This window comes from Varroa jacobsoni, unplaced genomic scaffold (assembly GCF_002532875.2).
Source record: "Varroa jacobsoni isolate VJ856 unplaced genomic scaffold, vjacob_1.0 scaffold_212, whole genome shotgun sequence".
Classification (NCBI taxonomy): Eukaryota; Metazoa; Arthropoda; class Arachnida; order Mesostigmata; family Varroidae; genus Varroa; species Varroa jacobsoni.
In genome coordinates this window covers 49,361-71,965 of record NW_019213114.1, presented here as the reverse complement: position 1 = coordinate 71,965, position 22,605 = coordinate 49,361, and the positions used below count along the sequence as shown (strand labels likewise).

Here is a 22,605-nt window from a genome sequence, read left to right as displayed (position 1 = left end):
AGTTCAACAATCCGTCTGTAGGCAAACGATAGATTTGAAGCGACAATAGATTTGAAGCGGACGAAAAAGAAGAGTTAGGACTCAATATCTTGCTTTTACGGTGCTCCTTATGAAGTTGTGTTCATATCAGCAAAGACCCCAAACAGTAGCGCCTTTGAAAAAGGATATAATACTTATAACTTTCGCTGTTCAGGACATGAAAAAGAAGTTCAGGACAAGGAAAAACTGTCTTCTACGGCTTCGGTGGGGGGCAACTCTTTTCGTTTCTTTTTTTTCAAGCACAGACCCATCCTAGAGAAAACGGTGATGCTATAGACAACCATACTGTTTATGCAGTGGCGCTTAAGAAAGGGGAAGAAATATGCGCATCTCAGTGCGGTATATCTTATACTGCCTTAGATCTGGCAAGCGGTTTACAAGAAACAAACGTCACTCAATGAAGTACCTGTCTACCTACCGCCGAACTTTTTTTTTCGCTCTCACTTCCGTTTTCTTTAGTGGGAGGCGACTAGGTTTGGGAGGTGTCTATCCTGTATTGCCCGCGGAGAACAAACGGTGAAGTATGGTGCCAAGGTCTAGGTTGAAAGGGGCGGGCAAAAGGCAAGCGGTAAAAGGCGCAGCATGTAAATCGCGTGTGCTGGTGCTTACCTACCTTTTCGTTGACTGGCTAACTGAGGCCTGTTGGTTCCTTTACTATAATAATGCGTACGTTTACAAGAATATATGTTCTGCTAAAAGTAATTAGGGCAGGCCGCATGGCGACGATGATAGTGTAGTGTATTGGAACCAAGTAGCGTCGTTTTGGTCGCCTCAGTGGAACACTGTAGGACAACTGCTTACGGGTAGGTACTGGAGTATGAGGAATGCTAGCCTATACCAATATCATGCATACATCACTACCGCTCCGTATAGTTTAGCTTTATATACATGAAACTTTTGTGAGTATATGCGTGTGTATAAGACTGCATATACGGGAAGTTCAGCGATAATGCTAATTCATGATGACCTTCGAGCGAAGCAGGTCGATGCGCAAGCGAACGATGTAAGTTACAGCGCGCGCAGACCATAGTCCATCTAATGATTATAAATTTCATTCAGGGACTAATAGTCACAGCACAGCAGAGACGATGGATTAGTGCTCGTGGTCGTGCCGCTGATGGCGATGACTATTGTCCTGAGTATATGCGTATATGTATGTGTATGTGCGCGTACGTATGTGTGTATGCATTGCGGTGTGGCTAGTACTCACTCTTTGTCGCTAGTCATATATGGGCTCTTCGGTTTGCTGCGAAAAGCCTGCGGTAGAGGCAACGGCTGTTGGTATAGTGAGGGCGAGCTGTAGAAGACACGAATCAAAAAGCAGAAACCGTTAGACGCATGAAGCCAATTCGAACTAATTATTGACCCTTACAACAACAGTGGTGCCATGACAAGTACCCTCCCGGTAAGACCCTCAGTCATTGCGCATCCTTGTGGCTTTTGCAAACAGACAACTTTTTTGCAGTTGTGTTCACTCGTAACTGTAGCTGTCACAATACGACCATCAGCTAGTGACTTGTCAGACTGGAAACACTGGGCCAGCTGTGTATATATTTCTAGCTGGTCACTATATCAAATACAGTGTTAGCTGGCCGACTCAACTGCTTAGCAGTCCTGAACCGATTTTATTTTGGAGGCCTGCTAATGCTTGCTCGGCTGTCATAGCACTCAAGGCTCGTTCGTTCGGGCTGCTTGCCCGAGCCGTCTACCTTGTTTTAAGTTGACGGCCAACAAAGCAATGCAACGAAGATCAGTAGGAAGAGAAACGAGTTGATCCAAGGAAAACTAAACGTTCACCTTCGCACAGCGATTTTGTTCCTATAACAACGCCAATAAGCTGAGGCAGAAAACAGACAAGCGGTACAAATTGAGAGAAATTCATGGTTAAGGGGACGATGAGGAATAAATGAAATGGATAGTAATGATGACCAAAGCTAAAAAGAGCAGTTAGAAGCAAACCGTTCGATGAAGTCGATGAATATGGCCGAAAGTGATAACAATAGTCATGACCTATACTAAACAATAAAAATCCCTCCGTACATTCTCTTATAATCAGAGATATCTTACTTTTCAGGGTTGGGCTTCTCTCTATTCACTGATACAGGCTCACTCACTTTATCTTCTTAGATCTGATTATCTGAATAAATTCCATATTCCAGTGCGATTCTATTTACACGTTAGAACGTACTCAATATTGAGTATACAGCGTTTATCTACATGTGGGAGTTCGTGGACCGTAAAGTAGTAAGTAACATGCATTACAATTACGGATGCAGACTACGCGGATATAAACTATATCTTAGATAGGACTTGTACTAGCAACAATGTATAATTCTTGTCAATCTGAAACTAAAAGTAATGCGATTCAATGATGGAAAAGTATGAATGATTTCCCCATTTTTTTTATTGGAAAAAAATTTCTGGGAACGCCGGCGCACAGATATGCATTGCCATGCAATATCTCTAATTGCTCTGTTAAATGCAGCCTTAATTACGCTTAAAGCGGTCGCTCCAGGTGCGATTGCAATCATTAGATTGTCACCGGACTTACAATATGTATAAGTATTATCAACGACCGCATAATTTACTGAGTGCCGCTTGCGCTAATTAATTTTTAAATATACTGATTTTCTCGCACATAAAGCCGTAAAAAAGACAGACGTTGAATTAATATTTCTCCTGTATCGTTCTATTCCTGGTGAATGTAGGAGCTGAGTGACGGCCAGCTGAGCTGTAAGTAAGCTGACGACTCACACGACGCTTCAGATCGCAATTTTTCAGCCTCGCGTGTAAAAACGATGCGGAGTGCAATCACTTAATAAGGGGCAGTTTGAACGGGTTCGGTTTAGCGGAGCCTGACCTAGTTTTTTTTTTGCTCCACAGTTCTAAGAGTCCACAGCGGTAGGTTACGACAAGAGGCCGGGAAGCGGTTGTCGAGCAGTTTGGGAACCAACTCGAAGATGGGGCTGGTAAATCGATATGCCAATAAGAGTTGGAGAAACAACAACGAAACATCAGCTCACAGTTAGCAGAGGAAGGTAGATTACGATGGTTTTGTTAAAAACAGCCAGCAGAGAACCCATGAAAATTCGGAAACAAGTTTTAAATAAAGCAGCGTCGTTTTGAAAAGGCATGAAACATATGACGTCCACGACACGTAGGCACTACAATAAGGACGGGCAAAATGCCCTTTGACGATCGGGTAGGCAGAAGGTGGGCCCTGTCGAAGAAGAGGGGATAAAGAGATGGACCGGAATATGCAGCACAAGCTAGCGGAAAGAAGGAAACGTGTGAGCAGAAACAAGTACAGCACGAAGGAACTATGAGAAATCCAAATAGGACCAGCAGCAGAAAGGACATCGAAATTGACTAACAAGGAACTCAAGGAAGGTAGGGAACGAGAGTCTATCGTTAAGCTCCCCGGTCAGCATATGTCAAGAAGAATGAGGCAATAACTTCCATGGGTTTCACCGCCCATATCGAGGGAAGAAAATGTACGGTTATACTGGATAAATTTGAAGCTTGGAAAGACTTAAAACGACGAAACAGATCTAATGAATTAGGTAGAATCGTACAGCACGAAAAAGCCGGAGAGTGGTACTACGAAATACCTTAAAAAGAAGTTTTTTTTTTTACTTTATTTTTTTGTAGATCGTAATTATTGCAACACTATGGCGAGGCCAAATACTTTCCTTAGAGGCCTTTGTAATGACATTAAAACATTGCACACATTTGCAATGGCAATATATGATGGCCTTAGGAACATCAATAACAAAATAGAATTACAAATAAAACCCCTGAATAACTTTGTGCAGTATATACTCGTCAAAGATCAACACTCAGACCTTCTTCAGGGTTCTCGACTGCTGCACAATATATATTAGTCATAATCGCATTGAGATATATGTAAATATATTACATGCAATACAAAAGTTAACCGTATAGAATATGAACGATTTCCATTTCACCAATGACGGACTACGGCGTTTGCCTATTAATCATCTTAGAAAATATAGATACGAAGCGTACTTATTATACAAAAAGAAAACACTGCCCCTATGGACAGCATCGATAAGACACGAAAATGAACCGCGTACAAAAACGACAAGTCTTTTTTTTGCCTTAACTTTGCCGGTGTTCTATACCCTTATAGAAAGCTTGTTACGATTTTTGCCTTGACAGGAAATTATTACAATGAGTATAGCATTGTTAAACAGCATTATTTTTTAAATAAAAGAAACTGAATCTATACTGACGCTACCGGAAGCTGTGGCAACGTCCACTGAGGCGGCGATAGCGTTGTTTTTTGGCGAACCTTTCGTGACAGATCTAAGAATATCATGGGATGGTGAGCAATAAGTTGTTTGAATTGAAGGTGTACCCAAAAATACAAATATTTGTACATTACGAAAGCTGAGAGCACATGCCAAGCCGATTGTTTACCATCTAACAAAAAAAATTCCAGGTAGTGCGCGGTGGGCATGCTTAAAGCAGAGCATGCGCGGCAGAATGACAAGTAAATAATCGAGGCTGTTGAGGGCATACATAAAAGTGACCTATAGATACTGTGATTAGCTAGTACACAGGTCTAGCGGCAACCACTCAATGTTAATCTAATACTGATAATAATGAGGTATTGCTATATGTAGTCATAGAGAGAGTTACCCCCACTGTATTATATTCTGTATCCGTATCTGCCTACCTGTACATTCGTGGATGTGTTTGTACATTTGAAACCAACTTGGTTTGACTACCTTAGCTAGCTAGTTGCAGAATTCGAAGAGCTTTGGCTCTTTTGGCTGCCTCTGCCGCAACGCATCCTAATGGCTGTGCTAGTCCGCCGTACTCACGCCACGTAAAAAGCGTGAACATTGCGTGAAATGATCGTGTCAGTTCCTAACGTTGTCGTCTTAGTCGAGCTAAACACACACTTACTGTTTACTATAATAACGAGTAGGACACTTAGCTGTAGAAATTTGGCCTCAAGCAGCATCATAGTCCCGGTCCACACATCGGTTCACATCACACAATTGACAGCTTGTCTGCGCAGCTACAATGAAATCGTGGCATAGAGTCTATCCGAATATGAGCTATCGTTGCAGAATCGAAACGAGAGTTTTTGATATATAATGATGTCTACTTTTGGACGAAGCAATAACATCGTGAGCATGTCAAAGGTCCACGAGTATAAGCGCCCGCAAGGCTGGCAAAAACCTACATTATCTAGAAGGCGGGACATTGATAGCCGCCCTAAATCAAGGGTACGTGTGGAAGGGACATATCGCTTCGTGTCCGTGTGGTGTATGCCGATGTTGGCAGAATGAAGCTAAATATTAACTAGATCTTTTTAGCCCAATTCCTCTTGACAGCGTAATCAAAACTAGAATAGTACTCTACTGAATAAGCCTCCATATTCTAACGATAGCCACGCCACAAGGCGCACAACCGCACCATGGCTAGACAGCCGCGAAAAAGAACCAAAAAACCCGAAAAATATGGTGCTACTGTAGTTGAAAGAAAGAAAAATGGGATCGGCGCTTTGAGATTAAATGCTTGACCTTCTAGTAAAGATGTCCTTTGTCAGAACGTTGAACGGATGTGATATCACTGCAATGCGCGCGAGTCTGCTTTAGGCTAATATTCCCGGTCAGCTCTCGAGGTGGGTGGGGGGCCCGAAGAGAATGCGAAGCGTTCATAATAGATGACCTTCTCGATTGCAAGCGGGATATTTGGGTCGAAGTCAGAATCTCACCGCCATCGTGTTTTTTATTTTGATTATAGCGTTATTATACATATGAGCATTTAGCATCGTATATAGGACAGTGACAAGGATTACTAACAACTTAAACAAAGCGGCAATTACAAGACACTATCAGCTTTTTTTTTTCTTCTTTTTATTTATTGCCATCTGTAATGAGGCGAATTATCATATCAATCTCTTTTTATTGGACCGATTTGACGACAGTCCTCTTATGTATAGCCGTCTATTGGCTTAATAAGCTCTATGTTCTGAACTTTACACCTTCGCCGTATCGCCGTTAGGCGTTCCATGAGACGGCTGGCCTTTAGTACAAAACGCAGTGTGTTTATGTCCGAGTTCGAACCTAAACCACAACGCGTCTCGAAGACTGGCACACAAATACGTAACCCACAAGGCTATCAAGGGGACTGATTGCATGAGTAATTTAAAGCTAGTAGAGAAGACGCTCCCATAACATGCGTTTTGTCGACATACAAACATCGTGCAATGGTTGATATAGGCTAGAGAGAGTTTCTCAAACGGGGGTCATTCGCTCGACCATAACCGCATTCACCATCATCGATCCCAATGTCATCACCGTCATACCCATCATCACAGTTGCTAGTTTGGTATTCTTGTCACGGCGACGTCCCTTCGAGCGGCTTGTGAGTGTACAATTTTCGCATTGAGGAACAACAGTACAACGAAACCTTGTCGCCGTAATCCCGGACTTTACCGGCTCTCTCAAAGAAGACACGGCACTCTCTTTTGTTGTCAAGCCGCTATTTTGTCATTGACGTCATCCTCTTCTTCTTCATTTGAAATCATGTCTAATTAGGTACTAATTAGCCAGCCAGGAGCACTTCAACCGTCTTAACCACCTGCTGCAAACTTCTTAGACTCCTAATTTATTACTAGCACCACTGTTAGAACGCATTCCATTGTCACCTGCCTATTGCCTTGAGTCGTCTTCTGTTGGAATAATTATTGAGAGAACAGGGTTTTACAACAGGCAGCCGACCTACAGAGTGATCGTCATTTCCAGAAAATAACAAGAGGAAGTTTTCAAGCCATGTTCGTGTGGTTAGTTTGCGACAGTAGAAAAAAAATAGAGTTAAGCTTACCTGACATCCGACAAATCTTGAATTTGCTGTTGTTTGTGGTGACCTGTTGGGAGGACTGACGCAGACACCACCCGCCACCTGCGAATACACGAAACAGGTACCATTGAATGAATAAATAGCTAATAAAAAAGAGTATTCTGCTATACGTATAGCACTGATGATCTGATTTAGGAATTGGGTTAATTAACGGAGATTTCAGTGATCGTATCAGTGGTCAGAAGTGCAAAAGCAAGTGAATGATGCTAGATTTAACAGTGACGACTGATTTAATTGTGCATACACTCTGCTATTTATCTTTTTTAATTTGAGATGTACATATATATGTAAACAAGAATGTTAACAGCGAGTCGTGCGTGTGTATCAGACCATCGCATATCTTCGACGATTGTCTGTGTTTTCGAACTCCCTAATTTTCACCAGCAACACGCCTTGTGCGTTTCTCGCTACGCGTCCTATTTATATTACACTGAGTATGATCGTTTTCGTAGCATCTTAACCTTACGTTTATTACTCTTCTAATCTCTAGGTTGCTCGAATTCATTACAAAATCACTTATAAATTTTACGGGTCTCTGGTTTTAGCCGAGGGTGCCTGGCGAGTCGGGTGGCTTAGTTGAAAGACCTTGAGTCTAGTAGGAATCGCGCGGAAGGGGATGAGAGAGGGTGTACACATGATGTTTTGGAACGACACTAGTCTCGCTCTAATGTCCGTCGTTCCATTTGCATAGAGTTGTCATAGGCAAAAGTAGGAAATTGAAAAACAAGAATGAAGAAGCTAACTAGATGAGTTTTCCTGCGAGGATTCTTTTGCTCTTAGACGAAGCTGAGAATCATTGAAGCACTTCAAGATGTTTCTCGAGAAGCGATGGTGGGCGCACGAAGTCATCAGAGGGCATCATCCATTGTACGTTCCGTTGATTTTATCGCTGCTGCTGCTGTAAAGACGAACTGGATGTGCTACTCTATGACAAGTAGCAGACAGACTTAGTGCGCAAGTCATTCTTCGAAACATCCCTTTCTAATTTTCCTTTTCGTCCCTTTCGGCTGGTTGCCATGGAACACGTTTGCACCTAGGCTTAGACTCCTTGTATTGCGTCTGCTGCTGACACCGTCGTCGCCGCTGCTGCGACCGTCTCTATGCTGGTGTCTCAAATATTTAGTTCTTCTACGTCCGTCTGCCAGCCACGCGTAGAGAGCACCCCTCTCTTCCTGCTCCGAATCAGCAGAACTACCCCACTACTTTTAGCATCCGTACCCTGACCCCCCTCCCTCCCTGATCTTACTTACTTTCAGATATGCCTTCGCTTTTTGCTGCTTCCTTTACGCTCGACCCGGAGTCACTCTCTCCTTCTTTTTGCTGGTGCTACTGCTACAGTCGCTCAGACATTCGTGCATCTCATCGAATCTTTCCTGTCTTTTCGTTGCGCTCTCTCTCTTATTTTCTCTGACTAGCGCTGATTTCTTTCTCGAAGACTCGTTGTCTTATTCTTGCCCGTTATCTCACTTTTTTCCTAGCTATCTTCGTTGTCGTTTCGTGCGGACGGCGGATAGACCGGCTGAAGAAACGGGCGAGTTGTTGGCTTACTGCCAGTTCGGATAAGCGAAAAACACTTGCAGTTTTGCCGCACAGCAGCAGCGAGGATGAGCTCACATCGATTGAAAGAGATAGAGCAATTGCTGGCCTGGCTGTCCATCTGAAGAAATGCATTAGTGCATAAAATGCCCCCGCCACTAGTACTACAATTACCAGACGCCGACAGACTAGATGAGTCCTGACTGTTTGCAAGCGACTGGAGTGTTCGTTGGATTAGTGCATAGACACCCTTCGACCCCCCTATAACCCAAACACTACTCTTCGAATTACTAATATATGAGTATAAAAAGTGCTTCAAAGAAGCTGATAGGACTGGAATGGAAAACGCTTCCAGTGAAAACCGTTACAATGCCAAAAATATCTTAAATATTTGCGTTACTTATTACACGCACAACAACTGGCTGATTGACTGACTCATTTGCTGACTCCCAGACCATATCGACTAACTGCACAAAAGGGACCAACCAGACTTAAGTAGTTTTTGATTTCGAGAGACGTTCCGACAGCGGGTAAACGTCAGGGACAAACGCACCCAGGGTTCAAGGCGATTACGGGGGCTATAGAAGAACGAACGGGACAAACGCTTCTATGTTAAGTATCCCAGTTTTCTTATACGAGGAACGAGAACCCCTATCGTTAGCGGGTTCCCTAGAAGGGAAAACCTGATAGACCGATAGCCTGTTTCTGACTGCCGACCCATTCACACGGTCGGAGTAGAGCAATCTGCTGCCTTGACCTAAACAAATGTAGGCCTCTCAAAGAAACACACCGGCTGCAAGGCAGATTGCAAGAGCTACCCTTAATTCTCTTAAGCGTCTATGAGAGTTATAAAGGTAGATCACCTGATTTATAATGTCGTGTGCCAATTTCAATTTATACTTTCGAAGTGTCAAAGTCCAAACTGTCACCGCCGATACACCGATTTCTTGTCACCAGTTCAATAAAGCGATAGAACAAAATTTAAAAAGGTTATTCATCGGTCAAAACTATGAAGAAAAGTCCACTGTACATGAAGCACTGTGACGGTTCAGCAGCGCCCACGATAACAGTCACAATGTTTTAGTGTAGCTGCAGCGGCGATCGATTGAACTGGATAGGCAGCACTTTTGAACTCGGTAAATCCCATAACGCAACTTCGTTAGTTATCGAATAGCGAACGTACGATGGAAATATAGCACCACGAGGGAGCTACAATTGGTTTGTGGCCCATTACGTACTGATGTTTTTCTATATAGCTTACTTGGCTCACACTTATCCACGTGTTGGCTTCCATAAACACTGAACGTGTCTGCGAGAAAATTGCTAGCAACTTAAACGTACTCGGCGACACATTTTCATCCCGCGGCCCGTGTCCTCCTTGAGTTTGATTTAACGTCGCACTGTTCAAGCCTTATATAGAACTCTCCCTATGCGTATCGTGGCTATTTTCAGAATTAACTGACAGGCACAGTCCTTGTACTGCAGTGCGAATTTACGCACAACCGTGTTTCCCGTCGAGACGGCAAAGTCCTGTTAGGGTGGTAGTATTTCTTGCAACTGCGGCCGTGCCCGATAAGATCGATCCCAAATTTTTCCATTTTCCCAACGGTAGACGTGTAGATTTCTACTCAACGGAGTAAGGACAGATGTAGTTTTCCTATTTTGTTTAGCACCCCGGCACCTGTTGCAGCTACGTACGCACTGAGATGCTCAGTCTATATTCCGCAGTTTGGAAAATCACACACCATCAACTAATGTACAGTTGTATTTACATGTGATTGGCACTGATAGGACGTTCGATATACATATGTTTATATATATATATATATGTAGCCTCAGCTAATTTGGGCAGGAGTGGCCGTGGTTCCCTTCGGACCGGTAGCACATAGGATACTTTTGCTAAGGGCGATTTCATAGATCCTTCCCGCAGCATATTTCGAACTTTACAGTATCGTTACATGCTCGCTATTATCTTTCACCTTGTCTTGGCAGGTAAAATCTGCAGGAACCGCACGTTTACGCTTCATCTCGGAGGAATGACGTAAGGGTTATTTCTTTTCAGAGCACGTTTCAGTAAGTATTAGGTTTTTGCAGCGCACTGTCTTAAACCGTTCGAACTGATCCGGTATAGGAACTGACTTCCACCGTGATGAACTTTGCGCAAGTAGCCGATTTTGCGGCTCTTATAAAATGAGCTAAGGAACACGCTGCATTTGAGCCCTTGTTCCTCCAGCAATGCTCGTTTAGCATACAAATTGTTTGGATGTTCCCTTGTTCGTCCTGTAATGGCAAAACTACTACTCAAGAAGTTCGGCTGCCTCTGAGGGGAAATGATGATAGAGATCCTCTTTGAAGTTGCCCCGTGTAGTCGTCCCATACATAGGAGTCGAACGACACTCAGGACGTCCCTCTCGGTGTCATCTAATCGGCCGATAACTCTCGAGCCTGAGCCAGGTGCTCAAATACCTCTAGCCACCTCTTCGGCCGACTTTGTCGAGCGCCATTTCCTGACACGCTGTCTAATCATCTAATAAGTACTTGACAATTCGGTTCATTAGCGTATACATATTGCCAGCCATCCCACAAAACTGAGCGGACTAGTACAGTTTTGTCATTGGCTGGCAGTAACAAACAATCAGCCGTGAACAAGCATTTATTCATTAATTTATAATATATATATTCGTATCAAGAACAAAGCAATCACTTAACACAAAGTAATTATGCAGGTCATTCTTTAGAAAAATCTTAGTGTTACCTTAACGTTTTTACTACACAACAGACATCTAACAGCGTTTTTTGCAGTTGCTACATGTTTTATCTGAACCGGTTTGCAGAATGCTCAGAGTACATACGATATACAGAGCAGAATCGTTTCGTTTAACACGACATAATAGGCTAATTTTGAAATGCCTACGTAATGATGAGTGTTGTGGCCCCCAGAAACCCTGTAAAAATAACTGGGCACGCCAGCCAGTCAGCTTTCGCTATCGCTAGCCTTTTCGATCCTTCTTCACCTGACTAACGAAACTTATAGACGGTCTCAACCTTCTAGAGCAGGAACCTTTGCATTATGAGCATTATAAGCGGCAAAAACCTTCCGGTTCCTTGTTTTGCAGAAGGCGCAGATCACGACAAAGAACCGAACGAAGAAACGACAGATATTCGTCAGCAGAACGATAGAGGGCTAACGCTTCACTGTGCTGTTCTCGACTGTTCCCCGGCAAACTGGCTTGTCGCAGCTGCGGGACCTCCCTCTCGGTGTGCCTCGTTTTGGTGTTGGTGTGAAAGTGCGCTCTCTTCCCCCGCTAGCTCACTGCCTATTCGTTTTTGTCTATAACAACAAGGAAGAAATGATCGAAAAGGAGGAGGAAAAGGGAACATGAGGAGAACGGGAAGGTAATCGAGAAAGGGCCTTCCCATACCTCCGTTCCCTCGTTTAGCAGAAAGAAGAGCCACACTTGTATAAAGGTACATATACAGACTTACGCAGATACTCAGCCAGACCAGTGTTTCCCGAGCTACCTAATGCACCGCAGCCCCTCACCCTACAGCTTCCCCACTGTCCCTGTGTCAGCCTAACGGTTGGCCTATCCCTGTAGCAATAGCACCTGCTTACTGGCAGTCCACCTCTCTGGCTGCAGCCACACCTATTTTTATGAATAGCTCTGCCCGAATATTTACCTCTCACAATAGCCGATAATAAATTAGGACAAGCATGTGGTTAGCGAACAAAAGAAAACATTTTGCTTTTGCAGTACATGACAGAACGTTGATTATAAATGTAGCACACAAAAGCTAAAGCTTTGAAGCCATAGCAGAGTTAGTAGTCCCCCCCCTCCCCAGAAGACTTCAGGTTAAAAACCCAGGACCTGAACGCCCTCAAGGGCAGAAGTGTTGTCGATAAGTATAAATGGTTTTGTTTGATCTGTTCTCTTCTACCACCTCAAAATATATCTCGCCTGAAAGCACCGTTAAGTCCAAGAATGGATACGTATTTCTCTTTATTTCGCGTATAAATACTAATTCTATTGTCAGTTTAAATGTCATCAATGAGATATGTTTATGGTGCATTTTTCTACAGTGAGTTTTACATTTACTGTGATTGACAACCGGATTTTTTAAAGGAGCCCCACGAGACTTTTGCATAACACAACCCCAAATTTATGGAACGTATGATATAAAATAGTTGCTTTAGCTTTCACAATCGCGTAGAACATCGACACAGTCGTGTCATGACAACTAAATGCGTTCGACAATTTCGGGCATCTGGAAAGCAAGCTTACATATAGGCCATAAAATGACTTAGAATTTATGTTAACAAAGCATTTTGCTGGGACAGGTCTCGAACGGCAGATCAACAAGTCCTGCTTCCTAGAGGTTTGCCACCACATTACCGAACCATCGATATCTACATTCGATAACTTGAACCGTGCGGCTGAGAAAAGCTATCGAGCCGGGATAGATAAGAAGGACCAGTGAAAGGCAGACACGCTTTAGTGCAGAATAGAAGAAGACAGCAATAACGTAGTCTCATACCACATTTTAGCATTAGCTAGCTGTAAGGCGCTAACCTGCTCATTGAGCCTCCGCCACATGTTGCGATAGGATTACGTTGTTCTATTTCATACATTTCTGGCCTTGGCCTAGATCTACCTTAGACGCGATCCGATAAACGAACGGACAGGCTGTTCTTCGCTTGTCGCCTCGACCGATCAATAGTAGCGCTCGTATCGACTCATGGCCTACTCTAACGAGAATAACTACAACAGCAAAATTTAGTTTGAGCTTCATTGGTCGTCTTCTTACACGACGTTCTTATAACATAGTTTTTGGAATTACTTGTTTCCCTACATGTTGTCAAATTATGCATATGTAACTACCAAATCAACTTATTCAGAAGGATCTTGTAAACTGTATTTAAGAAGTGTGGGGGTATAGCGATCTTACACCCGACGCTAAAGTGTTAAGTTTAATTCCTATAAGTGTGTTCCACTTATAAATGAGGTAGTGATTATTTTAGTACCGTTTATCCTTTCTTTTTTAATGAACGTTTTTGGAGCATGACGTCTTTATTATTTGTGAGTTCGTGTCTTTTGTGTAGGCATTGTTTTCGGTTAAATGGCCTACATTCGACATCATCAACATCTGTTCCGTTTGCGCCTGTATTAATTGTTGGCAGTTCGTAAATCAAATGTTCGACTTGTCTACGCCAAGATAACACGCACAAGTAACCTAATATTCAGTTTCAGGTCCGGTTCTCCTACTCTATTTTAGCATCGATTCATTAGACTGGATCTTTTCCCGCACGGAATACCCATGCCACCACTTCAGCAAGCGTCTCGAAGTTTGGTCCGTGACTACGTTACCACCGCGTCATCCTACAGACACCAGCTGTGTAATCTGTAGCATCCCTACAGTCAACCCCACCGGATGCTACTCGTTCAGCTATGGGTCACCTGGGTCGTTTTCCAAAGAACGATTCGATTAGATCTCCTCGTTTGTCCAAGCCCCTATTGAATTGCACGCTAGTTTATGGAAACGCACGGTGGATTCGACTGTTTCGTAATCAAACGCAAGAAATACAGCTGATACGAACTGAACTTGCCGTTTGTGTATAGGCGTTACTATTAGCAGGACCGAAAGTTACACTTTTTACTGATAAGACGCAGTCTGGTCTCATGTTCCGGTCCAGCGACTAAAACGGATCGAGTTTTCTGCTTAATGCTAATCATGTATCTACTAATGCTTGTTCTGTCAATGCAGCCAGGTCGAATAGCGGAAACCGTTCGCACACATTGTAAAACGATGTCAGGAAACGTGAAATTTTAACTTGCGCAATTGTCGCCGCACCTAATGTTTAAGGACCGTACTATAATGTCCAAAATCGCTCCAAGTTATTCTGGGATGTCCTTGTGCGGTGTCATAAACCACAACTGATTTTGGTCTTTTATGGTGGCTCAATGTTCAATGATAGCCATATACCGAGGGTGATTTATCTCAGCTTTAAAACTCCAGATTTTAATTGCGGTGCTCGGGTGCCTTATAGCTTCGGCTCTATAGTCTTGGACATTAAAGATTATCATCTAAGTTCCAACTGGTTCAAAAGTCTGTTCAATTTGCTTGTAATAGTCTGAACCTTATTCCATTTTCGTCAGCCACGCAAACTCTATGAGCCCACATACGAAGACTGAGGTAACACTCTTCGTAATTATTTAGTTCGCTCTATATACAATATTGAGCCTATTGAAGCTTGCGTACGAATAAAGCAGCGTCAATTTGCTCAAAACGAAATATAGCCAGCTTTGTTTACAAGGCGTTTATTAATCTCTGGCTCGAACCTCTTAGGTTATATGTTTTTTCACTAGATGGATTAGGTTTTATTTTATTAAAAAGCTCTGCAAAGTATTGGAACTAATATTATTAATGACAACATTTTATTTAGTGTTTGAAACTATCGTCTAGTATTCCCATGCTGTATCGGAAGTTGCATCTGAATATTTCAGTCCAACACGTGCTAATATCTCAGGACAAATCATGCCTTTGACCTCGCTCCGCACGGCTTTATTATTCACTGTTCCACCCATACTCAATCATTAAAACTGGTTCGGGACTGAACCCTTCTTCAACTCAATTTGATCAGGTCAATCGTCTGCCGCAATCTGTGTCCACAATTACACCCCAAAACAAGCTTGTCACCTCGTATCATCTAGCTGATCGATTACTTTGACCAAAGGTCGAGAACGGCCTCAAATATTTTTCGTGTTTATTCTGGGTTTTCCACGGCACATATGCTTTCCCTGTTTTGCTTAAACTTGAGCATTAGATTCTGTTTGCTATCAAGTACTTTGAACACGTTAACGATTTAGAAGTGTGTTATTCCATCGATAAACCCGATTCGCACGAAGCCCCCGAACAGGCGGTTATCTGCTGGTGCAATGGCAATTTCATTCTAGTGTTTGCGGCCAAGCGCTTACTTTTACAGAATGGTGCACCAAGCTACGACTACATAGTTGTTTTGTCGTGGTACAGGATTTGAATGTAAAAGCTTTTGTTGAACTGGATTTTATCTAGTATGTGTCGTCGTCCTGTGCGAAACTGACTTATAATATATGCACTGGCCTCCTATAGGCCCACTCTCTGAACGTCAGAGTGTTCGAGCCCTAGGTCGGCTGCAAAAAGCCTCCCTTGCTAACAATTTTTCCGTATTCAGACCAGAGCGGTTGCTCCAATATTGCTATAGCAGCATTTACGCGTAGCGCACAAGCAAACAGTTCATAATAATAGCACAACTTAACGTCTTATTTTATATATGTGGGTATATAAAGTAATATTTTTCATCGCAAAGTTTTCAAGCTGCGGCAAATGCACCCCTTTGTCTAGACATTTTGCAAACCAGCTTAATTACGATGAAACAATTATTGGGGTGCGTGTGTATAACGATGATTACACGGTAATCAATCTGCACGCAGGGCTGATGCAGAAATGGCTGCCAGCGCCTTCACATTGTGTTGCTAGTGATATGACTTGCAAAGAGGCATAATTCGAGACTCATAAAATTCAATATCTATTGGCTTGAGTTATAAAAGCTTTTACTGTGTATTATACTTAAAAGTAATGTTATTTTAATATAATTTCATAGAATTATGGCCACTCTTTGTTTGCTAGCAGCAAAAGCTCAATCATGTTACTTGCGATTCTGGATTAAACAGATAGATAAACCTAAAGCCACTTCTACGGCAATGCAAAATAAAGGAAATGTTTTCTTACTTTCCTAAAAAGCGGTACCCAATATTATTCAAAAATTTTCTTTCGACAGGCTTGCTTGGAAGGTGAATCCAGCTTAGAAAAGGTCGAAGAATCTAGAGGTGATGCCCAGGGTTTTGGAACAAGCACCTGCTCCAAGAGCGGTGGTTCCCACTTCACCGGAGGCCTCGTTTGTTCCGGTAGCGAGAGCTGAGGCAGCAGCAGCAGCAGGAACCGCGGTGGGGTGACACGATATAGGGCTTCCTTTTTTCCGACGAACATATCTATGGTACCACTGCCACCTTCGTTCGCTTCTCTCCCTTTTTTGTCCTCAAAATGTCCTGCGTCTCCTGCTTACGGAAATTGAGTACATTGAGTGGTTCGGCAGGTTTGGTCTCATCAGCACAAGTCTTAGTACATGCTACCGGGCTCCTTGATGTGAGCCCGTCTACCCAGATGGCCTCCACCTCGCTGCCGCTAGCCTGCACAGGTTCTGCTAAGCTAATTAACTCGTTGCTGCTGCTGCTGCTGCTGCTGCTATTACTGCTTGCTCTGAAATAGGTCGACCGGGTTCGATCTGGCCAGGCAATGACTCGATTAAACCTGCACAGGCCTGGAAAACGGGGACAATTGCTATGCTGCTCAAATCTAATAGAGTAACATGCAAGAACGGAATAAGGAGACACAGGCTCCTTTTGTTTATTCCAAGCTACTTAGGTACTCTTTCGAAATGTAAGACGTGAAGTGTAAAGAAGAAAAAACGTTACTAATCATCTCTCCCGTATGCAAATTGTTAACTGGAACTTCGCATGTAAAACCTCTGTCTCGCTTGTAGTCATTCAACTTGTCTTACAAATACAATTGTATGTTACACTTAATTGCTATTAGGCGTACTTGATACATATAGTTCTATAATTAATTATGTTGCGTATCGTGGCAATAATGTCATACATCTTTCTATCATTTAGTGTTATAGCAACAAACACATGAGGAAGTATTTCTCTGGCAAGCCGCTTGATAGTTTCGCTAGCTAGGTTGTGTTGGCTGTACTCGGGGCAGGAGAAGACGTCAGAAATAAGGAAAGGGACCATCTCGGTTAGGAGCCGGCAGGGTTCGGCGTTCGGAGTCCATCGAGGTTCTCGAGGGCGGTGGAGTGGGGAAAGCTATCTTGGGAGGGAGTCTTCTATTAGTTGGAAGATGGACATGCGTTATTTTTGCCCAGGCAGCCAGGTAGCAGCAAGGCAAGCAAGGCCACTAGCTGCGCCACCTCTACCATAGTGGCAGAATGACACAGCTGCGGCCGCCGCGCGATTTGCTAGTTAGTCCTAGTAGGTTCGTGTAACAACACAGTAGTTGGAGAGATGCGATGCTGATCAAGCCAGCTATGGCAATATATTGTTGTTGCAAACAAACCGCTCTCCTTACTTCAGTACGTCTGTGCTGGCGGAGAGAAGACAGGAAAGCAACGAGACTGAGACGAGGATGTAGCAGCATGCAGTGGTCAAAGCACAAGACAAACGAAGAGACGATTTTCTTAAATTGGCACAGCGAATGCCACAGCAACTAGCAACAAATCATCGCCTCCAGGGTCCGGAGTGATAATCCGTCGAGTAACCTTCGACCAAAACACAGGGCATCTAATTCAAGTTGTGTTTTTTTTTCTATGCGAAAATAATTTTATTATAAGAAAGAGAGAAAGTGCGTGAAGTTTTTCGAGACAATCCGTATTGGTCGATTTATGAGCGTAATGATATTTAAGTAAATCTGGTATTCCTATATATTCCGACTAAACACCGCGACCCCAAATAAATAGGTTTACGCTAATAATAAAAACGAGTTATTGTTCTAGTCATTTGTAGTTTCTACATTATGCGATAATGTAGAAACTGCAAAAAGAAGCTGGATATGATAATCCAGCGAAATTATACAGTGAATGATTAACGAAAATATACAATTGAAGCAGCGGAATGGTCTCTGGCCTCGTAGAGATCAGGGACACTTTCGTCGCGTGGGCTCATTTTGCAAAAAAAAATACGAACCAAGAGGCTCTCGAGACAAGAAGGCTTCCGCGAGTTCACTATGTGTGTTTTACAATATCCACTGCCCACTCTTTCCCTTCTAATTAATCTTTTTTCCGCCTGCTCTGAATCTTTAAATACTTCAAACTCGTCATAAAGATGACCTTTTTCGTCTCAAAGGTCTTATACGAATCTACGATTAATTTTGTACGGCTATGGGAGAGAATCACCTCGCGTTGTCTTGTTTTTCCCCTACATGTCAATAATGCTAACTTCATGGGATTACCTACACTCTTCCCAAGTCACCAGCAACTACCGAAAAAACATTCACGCAACCCGATAGGGTACAAATGGACTAGTAGCTCATCTACAGATAATTTTTTATTGACATAATTTTAGCAAAATAAGACAATTACTCTAGCCCGATATGAAACTATCAGCCTAAATCCCGCCGATATTTTTACGCAGATCTATAGCAACCTAGAAAATTGCAAAACTTTAGCGCGAAGTAGTTTCATCGTTCATTGCACTTTTTTTGTTACCGTCTTTGAAAGGTGCTGTGAATACCGGTCATCCTTAATACCTGATTTTTTAGTAGGCATTTTTTTCGACCTTTACTGCTATAAAAGAAAGATCTTCTTCTTTGAATTTGGAAATGCAGCAAGTTATGAACAACCTATATGGACCTCAAGAGTCCTCTTCAACCTTCGTCAGGTCCACTCTGGGTCGAACCAAAGCGGACGATGATTCTAAGTCTTGAGGAGATGCAACCCTTAAATGGACTAAGGTTAAATGAAATTTTACGTTTGCATTATTTCGTGCTACTTCGACAAGATGAGTGAGATTTCCTACGCCAATGAAATGAGTATAATCCTCGTAAGTGTTTGGTACCTCGATGATTTAAGTCTACTTAACAAACAACTATTTGTAGCACTGAACGTATGTTCTTAAGTGAGAATAATCGAAAAAACATTCGTCGGTAATCTTTACACGCATTGACGCATGTTTCTATCCACAATGACAATGAAAGCTATCGCGAAGGGAAAGGCAACGTATCACTTGGCCAAAGCAGATTCGGAGAGGCGTGTCTATCTCATAGCTCGTTGTGAAAGCGGCGTGGTGCCGGATCTTGCTGGTGGTGCTATGTCGAATGTAAGCGAAAGCCGAAAACGCAGAAGCTTCTAGTAACAAAAACAAGGATTGTTAGCACGGTTCCTGTAATCCTATGTCTAGTACGTCCTTGCTTATCAATCCATCCTGCATCGATTGCGGAGTTAAATGTACCCGGGGGTTTATATAGGCGCTTAGGACCTTTCATATGGGTGAGGTAAATGCAAAGTCATGCAACAAATTTTATGATGCCGAAGCATGCGATGTCGAAAAAATTCAACCTGATACAACTCGAGTCTGATTCTGCTTGTTTTATAGAAATGTTGGCTACCTAATTGAATTTCCAATAGATCAAAGTACCGCATCCATCGGGAACGACTAGTAATAGTGCATATGAAAAAATAGAAGGCTATCAACAGCAACTAGCAAACGAAAAGCTAGAGTTGCTTCAAAACAGTCGCTTCTTGTATAAATAATAAAACAAATTATAAGGTAAGCATACAAATGCTATCGGATCATCATTGTTACTTCTGTGACTACATTCACACACAGCCCACAAAGGCTGATGCTTTGTACATAACACATAAATGAAAAAAATTACACCGAGCAACACATTGTCTAAAATGTACCTTCGTACAATTGTTTAAGTCATATTACTCTTTTCACCAATAGCGGTAAAGAAAAAGTCGCTTGAATAAACACATTTTCCCTACAGCTGTTCGACTGTTGCTCAATGCGAAGTGATTACTGCTTTTAAAAAAGTCACCATAAGGTTCGTTAGTGCTCCAGAGAAAGGTCGCATATTTGTTTGCGCTTTTATATACCAAAATGACGTTCTCAACTGATCTGCCGCCTTTTTTTCTCTCATTTTGGTATCTGTTGTACTGTTTGCCTATCTAATAAACTTTGTTTCTGGAAAACAGTTATATTTTCGTCCATAAATACTCACTAGGCCATTAATAAATCATTGCTAACGCGCTGATTTGGTACGCCCGCCACGCATTTCCGTTTGTCATCCGTCCGATGGATACTCAGGGAGGATCGCTCGCACACGCACAAATATATATGTACAGATATACACTTTTGCTCTACTTTGAGTGAAGGAAAATCGTTGTACACTATACATGTACGTTGCATAGATGTGCGCGTCTTTTCTGTGATACACACAAGGAAACACGGCGCGCGTCTCTTTATGTGTGCATTAATAACCCGACTCAGAGTTATGCATTTATAGCGTTTATAATGTTGATAAGTAATCGCCTTTTGCGGCTGACGACAAATCAACAAAACCTTGTTAGGGGTACTAAAACGAGTATTTTGACGCTGGTCACTACTCACTTGCACGGCATACAGGGCTTAACTATAAAATCCTATTATGTAGAAGTAACCAAGCGCATGGTCTAATTCCTAACGGCCGTATCGGACGTAAGACTTGAAAATCGGCCCAAGTGAACATCGCTAAGAGATTTTTACTCCAGTCTTCTGCATTTTATCGGCTACTACTGAGCTAAACGATGACGCGAGGCCCAAGGGATATTGGTGCGCAAAATCAAAAAGAAGTACTCAAAAGAGGGTAAAGAGTAGAATAACGACAGTATGGCTCAGCAACTATAGCCATCGAACCACCTGTGTTTATCTAAGAATGTATTAAGGTGTGGGCAGAGTGAACGTTTTGATCCCATCAAAAAAGGTCTTTTTTTATCGGACCAAGTTGCCCTTAATGCTAGTCTTAGTATGTCCTAGTATGCATCAGGAATATTATCGGCCCACCCCCTCCGCCACTTCGATGGCCGAAATAAGTCGCTGCTTGTCGTCTTTTCTTCTCGCCGAATTGCTAGGTGTACATAGAGCTCGTTGCCCAGGCACTAGGCGGAGCACTCGTTCCTGTTACCTAGCCCGCGCCATTTGTCAACAGAACTAGTATGACACGTATATCATGTATAGGAAAAAAATAACTTTCTGCATCCAGAAAAATTGTGTAGCACAGTAAATAGTTGGGTCGCGTATCGCGTGCAACAGAGATAGCAACCACCGCCACTAGCTGATTCGGATGTTCTATTACAGATGTTTTAGTGCTACTATCTAACACATATATGCATTGGCAAGGCTTGCGTTGCGTTTTCTGACAAATAGCTCGTTGTCTGCATTTAACCGTAAACGTGGAACGCCATTGCTTAGTCTGATGAGCTACGGCAACACGCGCCGCTGCGTCCCGTCAAAGGGGATGTAGGCAGCCTAGTGCAAAGCCCTCAAGTCCATTGCAGAACGAGTCATTATACCTCTGTCAACTTTGCCATATCGGACATGTCTTAAATTGTGAAGCGCAAAATATAATTACCTTCGCAGCGGTTTTCCCTAACCGCTTCGCAAACGCAAAGGCGAACTGATACAAAGAGGCTGAATCTGGCATTCAAAATTATCGAGGTTGTCTTGGAATGGCACTTGATCACACTGCCACAGATTAAAAGGAAGGTCAAAAATAGACCACGTTAAAATAGCAAGTGTCAAAGACCCGCTGTTCTAGTCAGATTTCATCACACCAGGACGTCAAATAGCTACATAAGTCTCTCATAGCTTTGAAGCTCTTTTTCAGTTGCAAAAAAAATCTATTCTACATTCTTGGTCTAAAAGGTACGTTTCTTACTCAGGTGACGACAGATAGGCAGCTCAGTGACCGAGAAATGCTCTGAACCTGAACAAAGGCCTCGGTTGCTATTTTAGTCGAGTTTGTTGACTCACTAGTTGTTGTTCCTGCTATGGTTAGAAGTGCTGCTATTGCCCAAACGAATAAGAGGGGTTGGTTTGGTTTAACTTAGCAGTCAGTCGAACTCTGCAAAAGGTGAAAGCAGCGGCGTCGACAGGGACAAGTACCGTTGAAGGTTGCAAAGCCCGACTAAGGACCACGGCCACCTATGTTGATCTGGGTCGAAACCCGAAGGCTATGCTGCGCGACACTGATTGGGTGCCGGCGTCTGTAGCCCGCTTGTAACGTTCAGAGGCCTTCAAACAGACAGAGATAGTAAAAGGTGAAGGCGACTGTGGAAGGGAGAGGTGTGTCTTGCAAGCAATGCTACAGCAGCCCGCCCAGGATAATGCAATCAGTTTACTCGACCTACTACTTCGCAAAACAGTGCGTTTCAGGCAGCCTACCAAGCACAAGAAAACTCGACGGCCAAGCGGATACTTACGCTCAGATTTGGTTCCTAACGTGTCGCCTATCTGTTATATCGACGTCTAGCTTGTCTTTGTTGTATATATA

General features: G+C 42.9%; 1 protein-coding gene and 1 long non-coding RNA gene across 7 annotated transcripts in view; one reads left to right on the top strand and one right to left on the bottom strand.

Moving 5' to 3' along the window:
* The window catches only part of LOC111273669 (glutamate-gated chloride channel), an 80,269-nt gene that overhangs the window by 34,585 nt on the left and 23,079 nt on the right, over window positions 1-22,605 (bottom strand). For 4 of the 6 annotated variants that reach the window (XM_022855495.2, XM_022855493.2, XM_022855499.2 and 1 more), the window contains exons 3-4: window positions 6,904-6,981; window positions 1,250-1,336 (exon numbers count right to left, since the gene is read on the bottom strand). In XM_022855495.2, the coding sequence (XP_022711230.1) occupies window positions 1,250-1,336; window positions 6,904-6,981 (165 nt within the window). Of the gene's footprint in view, window positions 1-1,249; window positions 1,337-4,741; window positions 5,522-6,903; window positions 6,982-22,605 lie in introns of those variants that run through there. The other 2 variants (XM_022855500.2, XM_022855501.2) reach the window with 2 other exon arrangements.
* LOC147753813 (uncharacterized) lies at window positions 2,160-4,265 on the top strand. Its single transcript, XR_015316031.1, has 2 exons — window positions 2,160-2,283; window positions 2,748-4,265. It is a non-coding gene; the product is annotated as an uncharacterized LOC147753813 (long non-coding RNA).